General features: G+C 35.6%; 1 protein-coding gene and 1 long non-coding RNA gene across 4 annotated transcripts; both read left to right on the top strand.

Moving 5' to 3' along the window:
- Positions 1-4,239: 4,239 nt before the first annotated feature.
- Positions 4,240-6,907, top strand: LOC132185749 (uncharacterized). 3 transcript variants are annotated; one of them, XR_015913039.1, is made up of 4 exons: positions 4,240-4,364; positions 4,494-4,554; positions 4,655-4,719; positions 6,732-6,907. It is a non-coding gene; the product is annotated as an uncharacterized LOC132185749 (long non-coding RNA). The 3 variants fall into 3 exon arrangements; XR_015913040.1 differs by lacking the exon at positions 6,732-6,907 and adding an exon at positions 6,031-6,078 and having other exon boundaries at positions 4,660-4,719; XR_015913038.1 differs by lacking the exon at positions 6,732-6,907 and adding an exon at positions 6,031-6,078.
- Positions 6,908-12,361: 5,454 nt separating this feature from the next.
- On the top strand, positions 12,362-13,899 carry LOC132162922 (UPF0481 protein At3g47200-like). Its single transcript, XM_059573133.2, has one exon. The coding sequence runs from the start codon at positions 12,362-12,364 to the stop codon at positions 13,625-13,627; it is 1,266 nt and encodes a 421-aa protein (XP_059429116.2). The 3' UTR covers positions 13,628-13,899.
- The last annotated feature ends 8,573 nt before the right edge of the window (positions 13,900-22,472 follow it).

The following is a 22,472-nucleotide window of genomic DNA, read 5'->3' as shown; positions in this document are numbered from 1 at the left end:
ATAATTTTGTAGCATAATTGGAGAAAAAGAAAAAAATTATAGTATAGTTGTTTATGTTTCAAAAAAAAAAAAAAAAAAAAAAAAAAAAAAAAAAAAAGTCCTTAATAAAAATAAAGAATATGAATAGCAAACTAAGGAATATGAATAGCAATTCTATTACATACTCTTTTATTCCCAGGAATAGCAATTCATTTTCTTGATGGAATAATCATTCTGCGAACCAAATGAGCCCGAAGTTGGGCTCGTATTTAGCCTTAGTATAAGGAGTGAAACCAATTAGCTACTATAATGCATAATCATACATTCATTATATTTGCTATTATATTGCTTTTCCATTCTTTTATACTATGAAAACAGAAGACTCATTTGTTTACCTATGTAAATATGATAACGAGACGAAGTTTTTATACTATGCCTATGTTTCCATAACTAAGGGTATACTTCTTGAAGCAAAAGGCTAGGAACCAATGGATGCAATTGGGGGATCAAAATAATAGTTTTTTTTCCATCATTCTCTTAAGGTTCAGCATGCAAAGAACACTATTACTCATATGTGGGATGAGTATGGTAATCGAGTAGAGGATGTGGAGCAGATTAAGCAGGTGGCAGAGAGTTTTTACAAGAAGTTATTGGGTACAAATCAATTACAATTCACTGCTTCAAAGGCTAATCGAATTAGGCAACTTATTTCTGCTGTTGTTTTTGCTGATGAAGCTGCTGTGTTGGAAATGGAGATTACTACAGCTGAGATTAAGGATACTTTATTTCACATGAAGGCTAATAAGGCCCCTGGCCCTAATGGTTTCTCTGCAAATTTCTTCAAGTCTGCTTGTTCTATTGTTGGTCTGGATGTAGTTGCTGCTATTAAGGATTTCTTTCATTCTGGTATGCTGCTAAAGGAGGTGAATGTTGCCATCCTTACTTTGGTTCCTAAGAAGGTTAATCCTTCTGCTATGAGTGATTTTAGGCCTAGTGCTTGCTGCAATGTTATCTACAAGTGTATTATTAAAATCATTTATAATAGAATGTTGCCTATTTTGGGAGATTTGGTTAGTATGAATCAATCTGCTTTCATCCCTTCTACAAGTATTTCTAAAAATGTTATGCTGGCTGAGGAAATTGTTAGAAACTATCATAAGGACAAAGGGAAACCTAGATGTACTTTGAAGATTGATCTGATGTATGATTCTGTTGATTGGGAGTTTCTGCTTCATTGTCTTCATTGTTTTGGATGTCCAGCCAAATTTCTTAATTGGATTAAGGTGTGCATTACTTCTCCTAAATTTTCTATGTGCCTTAATGTTACTATGGTTGGTTATTTTGAAGGAAAAAAGGGGTTGAGGCAGGGTGATCCTCTTTCTCCTTATCTTTTTGTCATAGCCATGGAAGTTTTTTCATGGATTATGGGTGATCATACTAGTGGCAGTTATGGTTTCAAGTTCCATCCGAAGTGTGTTAGTTTGAAGCTTACTCATCTCTATTTTGTAGATGATATTCTCATTTTTTCTGAGGCTAGTCTTAATTCTATCAAGATTATTAAGACTGCTCTGCTAGAGTTTGAGGATTTGTCTAGTTTGAAATCTAATCCATCAAAGAGTTCTTTCTTTTGTTCTGATATTTTAGATAGAATTAAGCATTTTTTGCTGGATGATCAGGGAATGATTGAAAGGTCAATTCCCTGTGAGATTTCTTGGGGTTCCACTCATATCTTCTAGGCTTTCTGCAGCAAATTGTGGGGCTTTGCATAATAGAATCACTAGTCGGATTGACTCCTAGTTGTCAAAGAATCTCTCTTACGCAGGCAGGCTTTAATTGATTTCTTCTGTGCTTTACAGCTTACAAGTGTATAGGACAAGTATTTTCATTCTTCCTAAGAAGGTTTTAAAAGCTATTGAGCAAAATTTCAACAGATTTCTTTGGAATGGGAAGACTGAAGGGTCTGCCAAGGCTAAAGTTTCTTGGGCTGATATTTGTTTCCCTAAGAAGGAGGGTGGTTTGGGGTTGAAGAGGCTTGAAGTTTGGAATTAGTCCTCTATGTTTAGGCATGTTTGGAGCCTTTTTTCTAGGCCTGGTTCCATTTGGGTGGCTTGGGTTAAGGAAAATCTGTTGAAAAGAAAGAGTTTTTAGAGTGTTGGAATACCTCAAAATTGTTCTTGGAGTTGAAGAAAGATTCTGAAACTAAGGGATATTGCAGGGAGATTCTTGAGGTTTGAGGTTGGAAATGGGGAACACATTCATCTTTGGTTGGATTGGTGGCACCTTGCTGGAGTTTTGTTTGAGCAATTTGGTTATATGGCTGTTTATGATGCTCAAAGTAGTTTGGAAGCTAAGCTTTCATCTATTATTCAAAATGGTAATTGGTTCTGGAGGCTAGCTAGATCAGAGGCACTGGTTGAGATTCAAGCTAGATTATATGAAGTTGGTTTGGGATCTTGTGATAAACCTATTTGGGGTGCCTCACCAAAAAAAGTTTATTTTTGTTCAGAAACTTGGGAGGTCCTTAGGGAGAAACATGAGGAGATTTTATGGTGTAAATTGGTTTGGTTCCCTCTTGCCATTCTTAAGCATGCGTTTATACTTTGGCTGGCTATGACGGACAGGCTTATCAAAGGGAAAGATTGTTGAAATGGGGTTATCAAGGTAATGTCCAATGTCGGTTTTGTCATCATCAATTGGAAACTCGAGCTCACTTATTTTTTGAGTGCAGCTTTAGTTACAAAATTTTGAGATTCTGTATGATGAGGTGTAGAGTTGCAAATGTTTCTGTGGAATGGGATGACATTGTGCAACAAGGATGCATTACTTGGGTTCATACATCTCTTAAGTGTTTGATCTGCCGCTTGGTCTTGGGATCAACTGTTTACCACCTTTGGCTCACTAGGAATGAGCTACTTCATGCTGGCCAGCCTTGTACAAAGGAATAGCTTTTGAAGAAGATTGTTTGGGAAGTAACAACTCGAATTGCTGGGGGAGGAAAATTTCCTGGTACTCGTGAGAACATTCTCCTATCTTCTTTGTGGAACTTACCTGCAGAAATTCTTATATAGTTGCTAGCATACAGGTTATTTTGGTTTCTGCTTTGTTGTCTCTGTTTTGGTCTTTTGTTAAGACTTGTAATTGAGTTTTGTGAATTTTACCTGCCGTAAGGGGTGCCGGTTTTTGTGTTCTGTTTTTGGCCTTTTCTAAAGGCTTGTAATGGGGTTTGAGGTCACTACAAGAAAATTGGTCTTTAGCGACCATATTTTTAGCGACCACCCAAAAGTCGTCGCTATAGCTCAATATCAGCGACGACAATTTATTGCCGTTGCTAATTCCATAAAAGAAGATTTGAAAACAGCGACGACTATATGTCGTCGCTGATAGGTAGTCGCTAATGTTGGACTAATATTTTTTCCCTGGCGCGAAAAGCCGCGCCAAAAAATTTGCGACGGGGTCCAGGTTATTTGCGACGACATTGTCGTCGCTAATAAGAATTTTAATTAGTGACGATAGTATCGTCGCTAACTAATGGAAGAAAAAAATGAAAATCATAATTAGCGACGACAATTCTTATTAGCAACGACACATGTCGTCGCTAATCAAGTAAAGAAAAAAAATTAAAATTCTTATTAGCAACGACACATGTCGTCGCTAATCAAGTAAAGAAAAAAAAAATTAAAATTCTTATTAGCAATGACAGAAGGTCGTCGCTAATTAATTTTAATGGAATTTAGAGCGCGAGTATTAATTTGAGAAGGGCGCGGGAGACTTGTGCGCAACCATTTTTACCCTAAATTTCAGCTCCTATTCCTCCTCCTCTTCCTGTCAGCACCGAGCCTACACAAACCCCCTTCAACGCTCTGAACGCTACGCAATTAGGTCCAAGGGCGACCACGAACCAACACTAGGGTTCAAATAGTGGAATCTGAAAATGGCCGATTCTAGTTAGTCGACCATTTTTTTCTCAAGGAATAATGTCTGTAGCGGAGCTCAAGGAGCGCCACGCGGCGGCCATGGAGACGGTGAGCGAGCTCAGGGAGCGAATCAAGCAGAAGCGGCTCTCGCTGCTGGACATGGACGGTGCGGAATTTTTGGAATTTTTAGGGTTTCCTTTTCGATGCGTTTGTGTTTTGTGTGTTTTGGTTTTTGGTGTTGCTCAGATCTTATTGGTTTGTGTGGTGGTGAGTATTATATATCATTCTGATTTTGCAGCTTCCAATTGGATCATTGGCTAATTATTGTTTATTTTTATAAAACAGAGTGCTTAACTACTTGGATGTTCTCCCATTACTTCACCGTTCACCGTTTTTCAAATCTCTAATTTTCCAAACATGAAATCTTTGGACAAGAAGGGGCTTCAACAACTGACAAATTGATTGAATTAGGTAAAATTCTAGTAGGAAGCTGCCATTTTCTAACTTTTTCTATCTCTTATAAATTTATCTTTGGTTTATTTCTGTCTAATTGTTTTTCGTTTTGATTTGTTAATTGTTTGGAAAATATTTAATTGACAGAATACAGGAGATGGAAGAGCTTGGTTATGAATACACAAAGCAGAGGCTTGCATATACACGTGTATGGATTTCTTCTCTGTTTTAATCTACCATTTATGCATTCTTATTTATCTTTTGATTCAGACACTTCAGTTATTGAACTTTTTCTGTATTTGCTGAAGTGTAGGCTCAGAAATACCAATCAATACCTTTTCTTCGGATAGCTGCTATGTGGGAAGAAGAAAAGGTAATCATTGGAAGCAGAGAATTTTTCTGTGGCAATTGCTCTTTTCTATTTTTTAAATTGCAGAAGTTGTAGTTTCTTGAGTGTTATGAGAATGAAATGAAGTGGTCAAAATGGGGATAGAGCTAGGTCATAGAGGGAAAGTAGGTACTTTGTAGTTATATTTCTTAATATAGGGTAAGTTTTAGACATCCAGTTCCAGTTCTGGAATCTTGTTCAATGAATTTTGTGGCTACACCTACAACTCTTCTCAAGATTTGAGAATTCCAATTTGGAAAGAAATCTTGAAGTTGGCAAGGACACATTGTTAGATTTCGACATGGTTATGGGCCGCCCAGGTATGTAACTTCCAAGGATCTAGATGCAAGGACGCAATAACTTATGAATTCCTTTGAAAATTTATAAGATCATACAGATACATACCTTTCAGCATCTATTTCTATAGTAAGAAATTGGAAAGTAAAATCATCATAACTATGTATTTCTTTCCTCTCTCTTCTCTCTCATAAACAACATTTCCCTAACAAGTGTCCAGCATTGGTGGTCACGATTATGTGAACTAGGATAGTCTTCTTGCATCGTGTTTTTCTTATTTGTGATAAGAGGCAGATAATAGAATGTCTGAATATCCCTATATTTATTGTTAATTTGGGAATTTGTGAAAAGGTGATTGAATTGACCGGAAGATGGTGCTTTGTTATGCCACTCACATTAGTTTGATGCGTTTTTATAATCAAAACAACAAAGAAAAGAAACACTAGTTCGTTGCGTATTTATTTATTCTCATATACTTCTTGGATTAGGTAATCAGTTATTAAGGGAAATTGGGATCTTGAAAGCATCCCTGGGAAAGACAAAGAAGCTAGAAAGCCCCAGAGCCTAGGCTCAATTTTTCTTTTTTAATTTTTTTTTTCCCTCTTATTAGTTGGTTTCTTAAGAGCAAGGTTGATTGGTGCAAGAGTATGGGAACTGAGGCATTTTAATATTTTTATATGGAAGATATGATTCCCTTGCAATAGAGATAACAGAAATGTTAAACCTTGTGGCTGCAGAATAGAAAGTAACTTTATTCTTGGGCAATTTTAATTATTCCTTTTCTTTTTATGATAAGTTAATGTTCTGATATTGGCTGGTAGTTTCTGTAATGTTTATTACTAGAAACTAGTACCTAATTTCCAATTGTTTTATTTTTGGCCTTTCTGAGTGAGTGTTAAGCTAAGAAATACATGTTTCACCTATTAGATTGCTATCATTGTGATGCCACTTCAAGAAGATGGAGTTAAATAGAAGTTTTAATCATTAAGAATTTTGCAGGTGTATTCATTGGATTGGACTTCTGAAAAGAATCAAGAAAAATGAGAGGTTTGTTTCAACAAATCACTTGCTTCATGAATTTGAAATATCATGTTACAACCAATTGTTTCAAATCCACATATTGGTAATGTTCAAATTCATCAATGAATTTCATTGATATATATCAAGTCCTAATCACTCTTTAAATGCTTTCATACAAAATCAATTATTAGTTGATACTCATGTAGTTAATTATGTGATGAATTCTATGACCTCTTGAACGCTAATTGCCCTGGAGAATTTTCCTTTGTTCTTTTGTTCATGAAACTACCAAACTCCATCCATATTTGTGTTTTGTTCGAGTGATGTTTGAGTTTAGAGTATTCATTAAAAAAAAAAAAAAGATGTTTGAGTTTAGTGAACTTGACTCAAACATGCTTGTTCAAGGCTTGCTGATGGTCTTTGGTACAAAAGGAATCTCCTCCCTCCATACACAAAAGGTGGAGGGTGGGTTCAATCCATCATGAGTGTGTGCGTGCTAGGTTGTTGCAAAATTAAGATTTGGTAACTATGATACATGACGGACAGTGTTCTTTTTCTATTGCGTTTTTTTCATATTTGAGTAGCAACTGTTTGTCCAACTATGTGGTTATTATATTAGACATGCTTGTAGTTTTTAAGTGAGTTTTCTTGTCTAATATATGCTCTTCTTCTTCATGCAGTTACATATGGTATTGATGAGTCGTACAAGTTATCAGTTCTTACATCTGGGAAGCCTTCTTTGTAATCCTTTTTTTGCTGCTTAGCTACATATGAAGTTTAATTTCTCAAGGAACATTGTTGTTGATGTATGCCTTCTTTGGCCCTTACTTAAAAACTTGACAATTATGTAGTTTTCTCGGGCCATTTTTGAGACTTCTTCACTTGTAATTAACTCTGTTTCAGACCTTTTAACATATTTAATTAGAAAGAGTTCTTTAGTAAGCTTTAACATATTGTTCTGTTTAGATCATTTATACCAACCAATTTAAAACATTAATCGGCCAAAAAGAAAAGCATTTGATGTTGACGACGACAATCATTAGAAACACTGATGTGTTGGATCATTAGCGACAACAAATGTCGTTGCTGATGTGTGCTAAATGTTGTTGCTAATATGTGCATCATTAGCGACGACATTTGTCGTCGCTGATGTGAGTCATCAGCGACGACCTTGACTTTAACAAGCATTTTCAGCGACAAACTTTTATAGTTATTAGCGACGACAAATGTCGTCGCTATTTATTCTTTAACGATGGATTACTTGCAACGACTGGGAGCGACGACCATAGTCGTCGCTAATGACCTTCAGCGACGACATGTGGGCCTTTAGCGACGACTCAGGGTTGTCGCTAAAGAACAAATTTCCTGTAGTGGGTGTGGTTTGTTTTTGTTTTGAGCTTAAAGAAATCTCTTATTCATAAAAATAAATAAATAATAATAATAAAAAAAAAAATAAAAAAAAATGGTAACGAGACTTTAAATTTAATGCAGGACTTGAGGCTGAGGGCGAAGGTCCCTTCTCCTTTTTTGATGATTACTAGACCATTTAATGTGTGCCTGATGCTAGTTTTTAAGGATTCAATGCTTATTGTATTTTGTTTATTTCTAGCCTTATCACTTTTTTGGTCCAACCACAAGTCTTCACGTAATTATTACTGGGTCGGCCGGTCAAGGCCAGAATGCATGCATATATTACAATTGACAACTCCAAGTCCTCACTTTGAAGAAGATTAATGAAGTTAAGAGAGACTGCTCACTTCTTTTAAAATGTTATTAATTAGTAGTCACTTGTGCTCTAATTAGATGCTGATTGTTAGCTTTCTTGTTTGTTGCTGCATCTAATTTGATGCTTCCATAGTCAAACCTCAAATTAAGTTGACTGACGGTTTTGTTTGGTAACATGATATTTTGTTGCTGCTCTACGATGTCTCTCAAAATAAAAAAATAAAAAATATATATTATAACACAATGTGTCCTTTTGATATGGCTCTTTATAATTAGTAAAATGATTAAACAAAAAAATATAATTTGTCAATATAATTATAATTAGTTCACTTGTTAACCGTACACTTTTAATTATTTTACTATTTAGAAGAAAGTTCATATACTCCCCCTCAAACTACCACCTAATTGACAATGTCTCTCCCAAACTTTAAATTGTGACAGTGTCTCCTCTCAGACGACCAAAACATTGTCAATATATCCCACAAGGGACAAGGCTAACAAAAATATAAAAATACCCCTATAGATTTCTCAATAAGACAAAAATAACTCTACAAATTTGAAGAAAAAAATAATTAATTTTTTTAAAAAAAAAAATTATTTTATTAATTTATTCAAACAAAGTTTTTAAATTTTTTTAAACAGAAATTTTTATTTAAAAAAAAAAAAAAAAAAAAAAAAAAAAAAAAAGATAAGTTTCAATTTTCATAAAAAGAAATTGAAATTTTTAATTTTTTTCTTATAAATTTTTTAAAAAAAAAAATTGGCCGCCACTTGAATTATATATATATATAGGTTTTCTCTAGAAGTTTTAGTGTTTTTTGTTTTTATTTTACTCAGAGTAGTTTGATCATTGGAAGAAACATTGACAATGTTTTGATAGTTTGGGAGGGTATTGTCACAACTAAAAGTTTGAAAGGATATTATTAATTGGGTTGCAGTTTGAGGGGGTATGTGGACTTTCACCTACTATTTATTAGCTGTCACATAGTTTTGTATCATTGTATGAAAATTGTAATAAAAAAACTAATGATACAAAAATTGTAATAAAAAAACTTTCCTTGTTTTGTTTTTCTTTCATTTGCCTGAACTTTTTCGCACATGCATGCATGGGGCATGGTAATTGGCACCGGCCACTTGCATTTTCCTATGTTAATATTGTATGCATTTTCCTATGGTAATTGGCACCACTTGCACCACTTGCATTTCCTATGTTAATAATATTTTCCGATGTACATGTTAATAATATTGTATGCATTTTCCTATGGTAATTGGCACCACATGCACCACTTGCATTTTCCTATGTTAATAATATTGTATGCACTTTCCTATGTTAATAATATTGTATGCATTTTCCTATGGTAATTGGCACCACTTGCATTTTCCTATGTTAGAACGCTAACATATTGCATCAATAGCGATGCAAAGATTCAGATGGAAAGTCGGTTTTGGGCTATTATCTTAACATCTTGGGCCTATAATATTACTCAAACTTGACTTACTGTTTTACTTAAGGTCAATGGACACTTTTTTTTTTTTTTAATATGTCCACACAAGAGGAGATTCAAACTTGACCTCCACTTCATAATGCGTGGTTCCTAGCCGATTGATCTACCCCTTTAGGACAGGTCAATGGACACATTATATATATAGACGGAATCAGAAATTTGAGTGAGGAAAAAAAAACCCTAATTTTTAAGGTTTTACCTCATAAAAAAAATATAATTATAGATGAATGTTTAAATTTTTGGGGAACTTAAGCCCCAACCCTTGTGCTAAATTTGCCCCTAAAATAGGAAAGGTGTGAAAAATTAGCTTTTATCTTCTTAACTAGCCATTTTACTATTATTGGTAAAAAAATAAAATAAACAAGTAGTCTTCAAGTTACATTTTTCACAAGTCTTTTCACACTATACAAAGAAGTGCAGCTTATGCAGTGTGAAAAATTGCAGTTTGATTCAAATATAATAAGCGAAAGACAATTGTTTTTCACTTGTTCCTACTGGATAAATCTAATATAATAAGCAAAAAAAAAACACTTAAGGGGGTGAAATACTAATTTAGGGATAAAAAGTGAAATATAAGGGGTAATAGTGGACTTAAGGGTGTGTTTCCTAAAGGACTTGAAAAATGAAGTAGACTGAAACTGTAACAAATTTGAATGATGTGAAAAAATAAATAAATAAATAAATTGTTTTGTAATTTTTATTTATTTGAATAGTTATAAAAAAATGATTGATATGATGTAAAAAATAAGAATTTTTTAAGTTGATTTTTAGAGGAATAATAGTTTTTTTTTTTTTTTTTTTTTTTTTGAGTCCTTTGCAAACACAGCCTAATAGTATTTTGATGGAGTTTTATAAAATTTCCCCAACCCTGTACGTAGTTCAGCCCCTGTTAATATATATGCTGAGCTGTTTCGCACATGCATGGTATAGTTGGCCCTACTTCCATTTCCATCAATAAAAAGGGAGCACTTGCTCCAAACTTGTACCGCAAAACGGACCTCAACTCATGACTATGGTAGTTTAGTTGCCTACTTTCCTGGGAACAAAGATTGAGGTATGGGGATCCTTTTATCTCCTTATCTGTTTTCAAGGCTATAGACTATAGTGTTTTTTCTCCAAGTTCGTCACTGAATCTAATTTCTATTTTCATCTTCAATATGCATCAGTATGATTTATGAAGCTCACTCGTTTGTACTTTGCAAATAAACCCTGTATATGGAGTTTTCTTTATACTCATTAAACATGTTTCGTTAGTTTAAGCATCTATATCTATATTATAACTCCCTGTTTATTATGCTATTTAATCCTGTTAAGAGTTTATCTTTCCCTTCTTTTTTTATTTTATTTATTTTTTATATTTTTTATAAACTTGACAAAAGACCCCTTCCGTCAATTTTCAGGGTTAACTTTAACAAAAATACCAAAATTCCCTCGATTTTTGCTTCTTTTTTTTTATCAAAAAAAAAAAAAAACAATTGTGTCACAAGGGTAAATTTAGAATTTTACAAAAAAAAAAAAAAAATCATGGGTATGAAGGTCATTTAATCATGTTTAACTTCTGCTAAAAATTGACAGAGGGAGTACATTGCATCAAATTAAAAGTTCAGGGGAGTGAAATTGAGAGTTTTTAAAATTTAAGGGAGTCATTCTCAAAACGCATGGCAATTCAAGAGTCTAAGTGATTTTATTTTTTTTTCTTTTAAATCAGATAAGAGTTACTCATTTTGGTGTCTAAAACTGGATTATAGTGTAGAACTTACGTTATCTGAAAAATCCACTTATAATAATTTCATTTAAATACGAGCGAAAAGAGAATGAACTTTTCTTGCAGGGTGTTGAAGGCGGCCTAGAACTTCAGTTTACGAATCAAAAACAAAGATTTAAGAGAATTGCGCCTAAAGTTATCTTTTATTTTGTTTTGTTTTTCTTTCCTTTTTTTTTCCTTTCTTTTGATCATTCCTGAAGAAAGAATTTTAACAGGCAAAAAAAGAACAAAAAACATTTTGATATTTCTTTTGATGGGTTTATATGAACTTTTCTTGCAGGATATATCCTTAAGGTAGGCTGGAACTTCACTATAAGAGCCAAAACATCAATAACTAAGAGCATTGGAACTGGTTAGAAGTTGCAATTAATATTTGGTATCTGATTTTAATGCCACGTATTTTTTTGCTTTGATTTGGTTCCGCTTAAAGTAGTCATGCCATATTTTTTACCGGAAACTTCACTTAACCCTTCTAAATTTTCATCACTTTTACAATTACTCTCTCAAAATTCAAAATCTCTCAATTTAGTGTATTGAACTTTTAATTTTTTGTAATTTTTTGTAATGGTTTTTCTGATAAATCATAACGGAGGAGTGTCAAAATTACTAGAATACCCCACATTTTGTGTTTTGAAAAAAAAAAAATTACAAAGATTCATGTGTTAGTCAGAATTTAATGAAATTTGCAAAAATACCAACACTTTATCCATTTGCAACTTTTTTTAATAAGAAAATTGGGTATTTTGGAAATTTTGACAGAATTTAATAGAAAAACCTAACATAATGGTGACATTGCAAAAAATTAGTAATTCGATACACTAAATTAAAAGTTTCTGAACTTTTGGAGAGTAATTGCAAAAGTGATGAAAATTCAGAAAGTTAAATAAAGTTTCTCATATTTTTTATTAACAAAATCAAAGCATTTTTCATTTCAAAAATAAAGAAGATAATTGCCAATATATACGTTCATCTCATTCATATTAAGGGCAAAATAGACCCTATACCATAGGCTACCATGAGCTTAGAAAACCTTATTTTTGTTAGTCTCAAAAACTCATGCTCTTATTTGGGAAAATGTTACTCTCATATTCTTATAAGTTGATATTTTTCTCTATCCATTTTTAAGAGAAATGTGCCTAAAGTATTTCCTTTCTTTATTTTTCTCCTTTGTTTTGGTCATTCACGAAGAAACAACTTTAGGATGTCAAAAGAGAAGATGGAAGAAAAACAAAGTTTGGATACAGTTCAATGAGAAGAAACTCATACAATTACTATTGAACTCTTGTCAAGAGAGAAGATGAAAGAAAAACAAAATATGGATATAGTTCAAGGAGAACAAACTCATACAATTGATGTTGGACCCTTGGCATCTTCGATAGAAGAAACGATGTCCCAGCATTTGTTCATGTCACCTAATTGTTGCATCTTCAGAACTCCAGTCGCACTCTACAGGCAAAATCCAAAAGCTTATATCCCCGACGCATTTTCGATTGGGCCTTTCCATCATGGTAACCGATTTTTGAAAGGTACAGAAATAATTAAAGCTAAATATTTAAAAAACCTTCTCGAAAAATCAGAGTCTCCAAATACAATGCTGGCAGATATGATCAATTACATCAAAGCTTCGGAGAGAAAGTTTCGTGAATGTTATGCTGGATGGCTTAATTATACCTCAGAAGAATTCGTGAAAATTTTGGTAATTGATAGTTGCTTTATTATTGAGCTGTTCTTCAGGAATGCTGAGAAGAGGGGAGTAGAAGATGACCCTATTTTACGCACGCCTAGTATGCTTGAAGTTCTAGACCATGACTTGATATTGCTAGAAAACCAAGTACCTTGGATGATACTTGAGCGTTTGTTCAGAATGACCAGCCACAATAGATGCCACGGGGAGACCCTAATTCAACTTGCCATTGAATTCTTTCGTAACGTATTCCCGTTCACGATATCTGATCCACCTCAAGCCATCAAACATATTCCTGACTTGTTTAAAAAATTGATGGTTTCATCAATGGGAGTAGAAGAATTTGGATCGAATATGCCATACAGATGGGAACCCGTACCTTCTGCTACGCGTCTCCTAGAAGCTGGAATCAAATTCAGACAGAGTAAGTCTGCAAATATGTTTGACATAAAATTTAGAAATGGCATCCTCGAAATTCCTCAAATAAGAATTCATGAGATCACAGAAACATTTATCAAGAATCTCATCAGCTTTGAGCAATGCTACCCCAAAGGCGATGATACGATCACTTCCTATGCCATACTCCTCGACAACCTCATTGACACTACTAAGGACGTGGAGATACTTCGTGAAAGAAATATCCTTTCTATCTGCTTGAATCCAGAGGATGCGGTCCAATTCTTCAACAAGCTTTACCACACCACTTGTGTTAAGAGCTTCCATTACTTAGATCTTTGCAGGGACTTAAATAAACATTGTCAAAAGAGATGGCCTAGATGGCGAGCACTACTTGTGCGCAGGTATTTCAACACTCCATGGGCTGGTCTTTCAACAGTAGCAGCTGTTACCCTGCTCATCCTCACCTTCTTACAAACTTTCTTCTCTATTAAAAAATAAATCTCCTGAAGCTTTATGTAATTGGTTAGTTACGGTTGTTACTATGTTTATCTTTATGTTGGTTTGTCTTGTTTTTTATTGTGTTTGTTTGTCTTATTAGTCCGTATTAATGTTGTGTTAAATTAGAGAGTTTGTGGATTGTAAAAATATTCTTACTTGTAATCGCAGTAAGCAAATCAGAGCACCTTCCGTTGCTTTAACCTTTTTGGTTCGGGTGCATTGCTTTTTTACTTTTTCCTATTTTTTGGTAGATAAACTCCTAGTTGCACTTCTTTTCCTATAGGTAAAGAATTCCTTCTTTTTTTTTTCTCTCTCTCTCTAGAAGTTTGACATTTTTAACAGTAGAAGTGTTAGCTAACATGCATCTTCTCAATGCAAGAAATTTCGTAACTTTTTAACCTTAACAAAGCTTGTCTAGTAAATTTTTATCATAAATGTCATTTTTCCTTCTTTCATTGTTAAATAGCTTTGTTTCCTTTTAGTGGTTAAGAAAGGAGGCAACCCCGGGACAGGGTGGGGGTAATTGAAGGAGGTACACCAACTTAATTTTACCAAGCTATGGGGTATAGTTTTCAAACTGCATTAGATTTTAGAGTTTATTTGGGTTTGAATCAGGAAATATAATTTTTGTTTATAGAAAAAGTCTGAAAGAACTTTAAAAAAGAAACCTCATTTTTCAAAAAAATTTTCAAAATGCAATTTTAAACTTTTTTAGAGCAAAAAACTAAAATAAGTGTTTTTTTTTTTACCAAACAAACTTATAGGGTTTGAAATTACGTTAAAGAGGGTAAAAAATACTTTTAATACCTAGAAAGTTATGTCAAACAAAAAGTTGGCATGTTTGGTAAAAATTTTTAAAAGTACTTTCGATTTTTTTTGTTTTTTTTCAAAAATGGTCAAAAAGCACTTTTGGGACAAATTTTTTTTTTAAAAAAAAAAAAAAAAAATTCTAAAAAGCTCTTTTTGACTTTAAAAGCTCTACTTCCCGACGTAATTTTAAACATGCTCTTAGTTTTACTTGATGCAATTGTTTATGTAATAAATATACTTTTACCATATGTTAGTCAACTGTCACAATGAACTTGAGCATGTTTTGAATTGAGTTTGAGAAATAAAGTTTTTAAGTCAAAAAGTGTTTTTTGACACAAGCATCATTTTTAAGCTTTTTTTGTCAAAGCAATTTTTAGGCTTTTTGAACCCTTAAAAGTGCTTTCAATTTTTTTTATCAAACTGTTACTTTTTTCTTCAAATAGATTTTTAGAGTATTAAATACATTTTTAGGCCTCTCAAATACACACTCAAACATGCCCTTAGTAGTTGTGCTGTTATATCCGAAATATAATGGAAGCTATCCATGTACGTTGTACATCATGAGTGGTAGCTCTAGAGAAGTACTCCCTTATTTTCTCGAAATTCCAGTACAAAAATATTCGCATCTTGGGCACTAAAATTGTTAAGCTTCCGAGGATAAGTTGATATAGATGAGGGAGAAATCTAAAACAAAATAAGAAAATTACAAAATAGTAAACTGCTAGGGTTTCCTCTCTAGTAGCAAGCGCCATCAGGAGGAGGGAGAGAACTTTTGCTCTCCCCCTCCTCCCCTCCACCTTCCATGCTTTTCTTCAACAACTCTCCCCCACCCCCCCCCCCCCCCCCCCCCCCCCCGCCCGGGGTCTTTTGTTATTAAAAAACTCAGTTCCGATGCCATCCATCGTCTTTGGCCATGTCTTTTTCCGGGTTTCGACTGGGCTCTTGGATTGGACTTTTCAAAGCTCGATCTACTTCCCTCCGTCATACCTACCTCAACACACGCCCCACCACCGCGCTCACCGGCTGCGCCCGCTTTCGACGGCACCTTCTGCTTCTTTGTTGGGCAACCACACACCAATGCGTGGTCTGTTGCGCTCCGGCCAAATTCTTCCAGCAACCTTCCTTTGGTACTTGTGGGCTTTTTATGTCTTTTGTGCTTCGGCCAGAATCTTCCGGTAGCTTCCCTCTACTCCTTATTCTGATGGTGCTGCTGGTTTGTGGGTTTTAGTTGCTTTGTTTTTTTTTTTCCTTGTATTTTCTTGTATGTTTTGTTGTCCTAACCTTTGGGTTGAGGACGTGAATAATTTTCTGGCTTTCGGGTCTAGAAGGGAATAGTTTGGGTGTGGGTCTTTTGCTCATGCCTGGGAAATGTGCTACCTTTGCCCTCGGAAGGAGTCTGCTAGAGCATATTTGTTCTATAAGCTAAAGATTGGGTAGGGTTTGCAAATGTTTAACATCATAGATAAGATTTCAATTTAAGATCTGTATGTTTTTGATCTATGACGTGCAATCCTTTAGCTTCGGCTATAATCTTTCAGAACTATTTTGTTCTGTGATTGTAAAGAGCTCTTATGCTCTTGACTACTCCATCAATGGAATCAGAATGAATTTCCCTGGGAAAAAAAAAATTACAAATAACCAAATTAAGACCAAAATAAGTATACTATCCATTGGAATAATCCATATTTCATGCTCCGAGCATGATCATTAAGATGGAAGAAGCAAACAGAAATGCTGCCAACATTAGCTACTCATGGTGATAGTTGTGGGTGCAACAAAAGACACCCAAATATTGCTTAGTTTCAGACCAGCTACAAAAGAAAAGCTGGAAAAACTAAGAGATACATATACAATTGATAAAAGAGTCACAACCAAGACTGTGAGATATAATACACCAAAGTCAATGTATTTTGGTATTTCCTTTACAGCAAAAAGGGTTCCATAAGAAGCGAGCCAATGGAACAGGGATATAGAAGCTTCGAATCAACTGACAGGAGCAAAAAAATAGCATTTTCGCTTGAGATACATATTTTGGCAAAATTCTTTAAAGGGGATAAGATCCCATCCCCAATGCTCAAAACACAATATGCAGTAAATATAATAAATGAAATACTGCAACAATAATAATCTCAAAACCACCAAAAAGAGATAAATCATTCACACGTCAACGATACAAGATTTGTTGGCGAAGTGGAAATCCTTTAAATACATCAAAGGTAAAACTATTTTAAGATAGTCAAACTTAAGAAATCACTTCACCATAAAAGATCAAAGTAAACATAAAATACTCAGACCAGTTGTACAACAACAAGCTCAACTACTTCAACTCCCCACACGAACATCTTCTATAAGTGACTTCCTTACCGACCCACCGGTAGACTTCAAGCAGTCGAAGGATTTGTACGGTGTGGTTTGAACAACAAATTCTAAGAACGGGAAAGCTACAAGAAAAATGGTAGGGGTATCAAATCTTTTACTAAGAGACGGATACCAAAATGATGTTGGTCAATTGTTAGAGGGAAAAATGCTTCAAAAGTTCCTAAATTTTAGGGTTAAATAATCTTTTGGCACCTGGGTTTTAACGCCTTTATTTTTTCCCACCTAGGTTTCTTTTCGTGTCATAAATGATACCGAGGTTATGGCTAAATACTGAAATTGTACCTCCATTTATCTTTTGTTAATAAAACTAATGAATTTTCACCCATTTTTATAATTATGGGTGGTTCGACCACCTCCATTTTTGGCCAATGATATTTAATCCTAAATTTTATCAATTTACTTCCTAAGGTCAAAACCATTATCGAATAAATCACACTCTGTTGAATTTATAATGGAAGGGAGACATGTGTCCCCTTTAATTAAAAATTTTAAAAATAAAATTATAAATGTAACTGTCAATATAAAATTAAAAAGTGAAAGCGTTGAACTGAGGATCACGTGAGCCACATAGCAAAGCAAAAAAGCATCGTCACCAACAGAGAATGTTTTCTCGCTATTCCATGCACAAACAGTGCATGATGTACGACTATAAAAACAAAAAGGAAAAAACTAGCACTCAATTTTATAATATCATTCTTGAACTAAATATTATATCAATTTGCCCCCTAAATTATCAAAAATTCACAATGTATCCCAAATAACAAAAATATCATTAAAAAAATATAAATAATTTTATTTTTTTAAAAAAAAATGGGAATCAAGATGATTTTGGCCAGATCGGCAACAATTTGGGGATGGCCAAATGGTTAGAGGAGGATGATACAGTCACCCTTGATTTGGCCAAAGAAAGTGGTCAAACCACCCCATTTAGCAAAATAGGTACCCATTTATCATATGCATGTAACTATTTTTTTGATGCTTAGATAAACTTTATTATAAAAAAAATATGCATAGGATAAACGGGTCATAAACAGGTCATGTCAGGTACTTGTTTTGCCAGCCCTTAACACCCACATGTGTATTAGAATCCCACCTTGTATTGGACAAACGAAACTAGAATGGACCATGGCTCCCCTATATGTAGTTAATATATTTATATATATTTATAATTACAAAATTTTCTTAAAATATTAATAAAATTGATACTTGGCCCTTCACTTAAATTTCTGGCCCCTCCCCAATTAGAATAGAAAAATCATCCTTTCTGTCATGGACCCTGGCTGTGTTTGGCAAAGGGCCGAACCGGACCCAAAAATCAAAAAAAATCTTCTCAAAATTCACTCTAACATTCTTACTTTTTACATCACATCAATCACTTTTTATTACTATTCAAATAAAAAAATCATTACAAAACAAATTTTTTCACTTTTTTATACAAAACATTCTTACTTTGTTCTCTTATATCAAACAAATCTTGCTACACTACCGTTCCACTCCCTTATTCCATTCCATTGCCAAACACAGCCAAATGCTTCACTAGCCTACTTTTTAGGTTTGCCCAACGTTGAGTACTTAAAGACAGTTGTCAGCCTCCCAAGGCTTCCTCTCCCCTGCCCTCACAAAAGCTCATTAAAAGCAACAAAAGCTATTCAAAAGCAACAAAATACACAAATCCAAATCATATCCAATTTCTCAGTCCAAAAAACTGCACAAAAATAAAGAAAGGGTTAACGAGGTAAAATGCCCATACGAAGAGCCTTGTTCTGACACAGCTTCTAAAACCCCAACTCATATCAAACTTTTTTACAATTTTACAATTTCTCAAATTATAAAATTTAAATCGTTTCTAAGCATTAACGGTCCATTAGTTTTGCGGAATAGAACCATGAAATAAAATGACTATTCCTATATGATAGTCATTCTTTTATTTGGTAAGGGTCTATTCCTATGAATAGTTATTCCCATGGAAATCCCTAATCAATTACACAAAGAAATAGTTATTCCTCTAAAATATTAAATTAATAGCTTTTCCTAAAGAAATGGACAAGATTTCCAAAAAAAAAAAAAAAAAAACCTTAATTTTTTTTTTAACTTTTCTCTCAAACTTAAAAATAAAAACAAAAAATCATGTGGCCAGCCGACCACTCATAGAAGGCCCTGGGGTGGCAGTGCCACCCCCAGAAGGCCTCGTAGTGGACCGGTGAGGCCCTCTGGAGGTGGCGCGGCCACCCCAATGCCATCGGGGGTGGCCAAGACCACCCTCGGTAAGATTCTAGGGTGGCCTAGGCACCCGATTCACAATGGGGGTGGCGCAAAGGGCCATAGTGAGGTCCTCTGGGGTGGCACACCACCCCCAATGCCCACTACGGTGGGTGGCCAGCCACCACATGTTCAACCTCTTTTGGTTTTATTTTTTTATTTTTTTAATCTGAGTTTAAAAAAAAAGTAGAAATCAAATAAGCTTTTTAGTAATTTTAGTTCGAATCCAATTATGAAATATGAGTTGCTTCCAAATTAAAGAATTAGAATAATTATTCAATTCCGACCTCTTATATTCTCAGTAATACCTAACTACTTAAAAGACATACATCAAGGCTTCATGTTTTACAAGTGGAAACACATAAAACATAAATCAACTAATTAATGAATAGTAAACTCTCGTAAACAAGGTAATGCTATGAACACCTTTTAATGAAAGTCAAACATAAAACTTCACATACAATAGTTCATAATCTTTGAAATAAGGCAGAAAATCATTCATTACATAAGTATAAATGTATGTAAGAACTCATAATTGCATTCAATATGACCTATTTGTGTACTTAACTCATTCACGATAGGGTTTGCGCGTCTAAAAAGACATCAAGTACATTTTTGGCGCCCCATAATGCATATAGCAAGCCATCCACTAGTTTTCTGACCAGGTTCGACCCTGCCCATACGTGGTTACATTGATCACAATGAGTCATCTCGTCATACATATAAAATTGGGCTCATAACATGAATCAAGAACACTTATGATATTGTAAGAATGTACAGTTCATAACAAAATATTCATGCTCGAAAATATTAGTTTAGATTCAAGGTGAGAATTTACTCACAAAGCTCGTAGAATTCCTCGAGGTAGTTGTTTTGGTACTCCTTGACTCCCTCCTCGTCTTTCATATTTTCTTTCTTTCAAAGGTTTTGGTCCTTTTGGGAGGCTAAATGTCTCAAATGGGGTGTCTAGGGTTTATCCTAGACCTTTAAATAAGCCCTTCCATGCATCTGTGCTAAATTGGCTCCATTTGATTTGCATGCAGACTATCACTGTCCGGATGGTCTTCGGATCGTCTAGACTTTTTGCTGATGTGGACCGTTCAAACGATAAACAAATGTCTTTCCTATTTTTCCATTACCTACCATTTAGACGATCTTCGTAGGGAGTTTCTTCTAAGTATTTAAAATCTCAATTTCTCTTCCTTTTGGGATTTGTGATTAATTCAACTTTATTATAAACACTTTGGCGCTAATTCATGGTGTCCTTAATCCTAACTTAGTGTGGTGTATTACAAATCGGGCGGCCACCAATCGCCCCATGGATCGCACCACCAACCCACCCCACGCTCTTTCTGAATGGGTGGGCTGCCCTACCCACCAATAGAGGAGGGGGTGGATCACCTTGTTGCCCCCATTGCCCACTGGTAGTGGTGTGGGTCGCCCCACCCATGCCCATCGCCACTACGTCAAGGCAGCAATGGGGCAACAACTTGCCCTCTTCCTTTGTTGGTGGTTGGGTCGTGCCCCCTCTACCAAGGGGTGTTTGCCCCGACCCACCCACTCACTCTCACAAGTTGCATAGTAGATAGGTTGCGACTCATGCCCTCTGCTAATGGACAGAGCGGGTAGTGGGGCGACCCTACACCCCTTTGTTGGTGGGTGGGACAACCCACTCATAAACGAACACCCACACCCAATGGTGGAGAGCGTGGGTTTCGACGTACCACTCCCTCTGCCACCGCTAGTGAGTGTGGGTGGGTGGCCACCCCGCAACCCCTTGCCAATGGGAAGGAGAAAGGCCTAGGTATCACAGTTTACGTTAAAAGCCCAAACAATAGGTGCACGGAGGGAGCAATTTGATAATAAAGCATACCTTAAGGAGTATGATATGAACCCCAAGTCACGTGTGCCTCAAGTTTAGTTCAATAAGGAGAGTATCTCCATATGAGGTTTTATTATTCTATAAGGAGATTATCTCCAAACGTGACACTCGCGTTTAGACTAATAAGGAGAGTATCTTCTTTTATTTTGTTTTCAATAAAGTCATAATAGTATTTACGATTCTTCCCTTGTAAGGTCAGAATTTGAATACTAAAGTCCAGACCTAATACTAGGTCTCTTATGTAACGTTTTTCCTATTTAAAGGAGGTAGAAGGAATAAAGAGGCAGGCTGGAAATTATCAAACTACACACTTGTTGTGCTTTTGGAGGTCAAGGCTCCCTCGAAGTAGCCAAGCTTTTAGGTTCTTGTCTTTGTCTTAGTTGATTCTCATCAATTGGTATCAGAGCTAAGTTCCTCTCCCTATCCGAAACTGTAAAAGGCCTGGTTTCCCTCGGAAGAAACCATAGAGAATCAACATAGGCCGCTCTAGGAATAAAAGTTGGACCTACCGAGATTTTACTCTAGAATCTCGGCCAGTGACGAGATCAGTGATGAAGAACGTACAACAAACAGCGATGGAAGGTAGAGTGGGAAATTTGGAGCAGTCAGTGCACATAATATCAGAAGTCCAACAAGAGATGATGGCCCGTTTGACAGAAATTCTGGAGAAGATATCTACGCAAGGAGGAACACGGCGTGAAGAAGGGGAGAGTTCTCAGGGGAAGAGACACGAGGATAAGGGAGAAAATTCCCGGGCAGAAACCAGAGAACGGAACAAGTCGTTCACCAACAGACACATCAAGTTGGAGTTCCCATACTTCAATGGGGGAGAAGACCCCACCAGATGGATCTGTAGAGCATAACAGTTTTTTAGATTCCAAGGGACGTCAGAAGAGGAGAAAACACCCCTGGCTTCTTTCCACCTGGAAGGGGAAGCTCAGTTGTGGTATCAAATCTTGCTGAGAGAGGGGTGGGAAGTACGTTGGGCTGAACTCACAGAAGGATTATGCGCTCGGTTTGGCCCCAACCAATTCTATGATCCCTTTGGAGAAATGACGAAGTTGTAGCAGCAGGGGAGTATCAAGGACTATCAAGCAAGCTTTGAGTCCCTTCTTTCAAAAATAGGGACCTTAACCTCGAGCCAACAAGTTAGTTGTTTTGTAAGCGGATTGAAGGAGCCTATCAAGGCAGATGTCTTAGCAGGAAGGCCGCACACTCTCACATCTGCCATCGGCCTGGCTCGTTTGTATGAAGGTCGACATCTAGCCCTTTGAAAAAATACCATACCAGACACCCGACGAACCCCCCTGAACTAGCCCTTTGGTGCAGGACAGCCAACCATGCAGGTTAAAAGATTGACGCCTGCGGAGCTTAAAGAGAGACAGGAGAGGGGTCTTTGCTTCAAGTGCAATGACAAGTATGGACCAGGGCACCATTGTAAAAGATTGTTTATGATTGAAGCATATAGAGGGGAAGGTGATGATGGGGATGGAGTAATGGAGGAGGAAGAAGGAG

This window comes from Corylus avellana, chromosome 8 (assembly GCF_965113065.1).
Source record: "Corylus avellana chromosome 8, dhCorAvel1.hap1.2, whole genome shotgun sequence".
Classification (NCBI taxonomy): Eukaryota; Viridiplantae; Streptophyta; class Magnoliopsida; order Fagales; family Betulaceae; genus Corylus; species Corylus avellana.
Note: the sequence above shows the minus strand (reverse complement) of the source record. Positions and strands in the feature narration are given on the sequence as shown.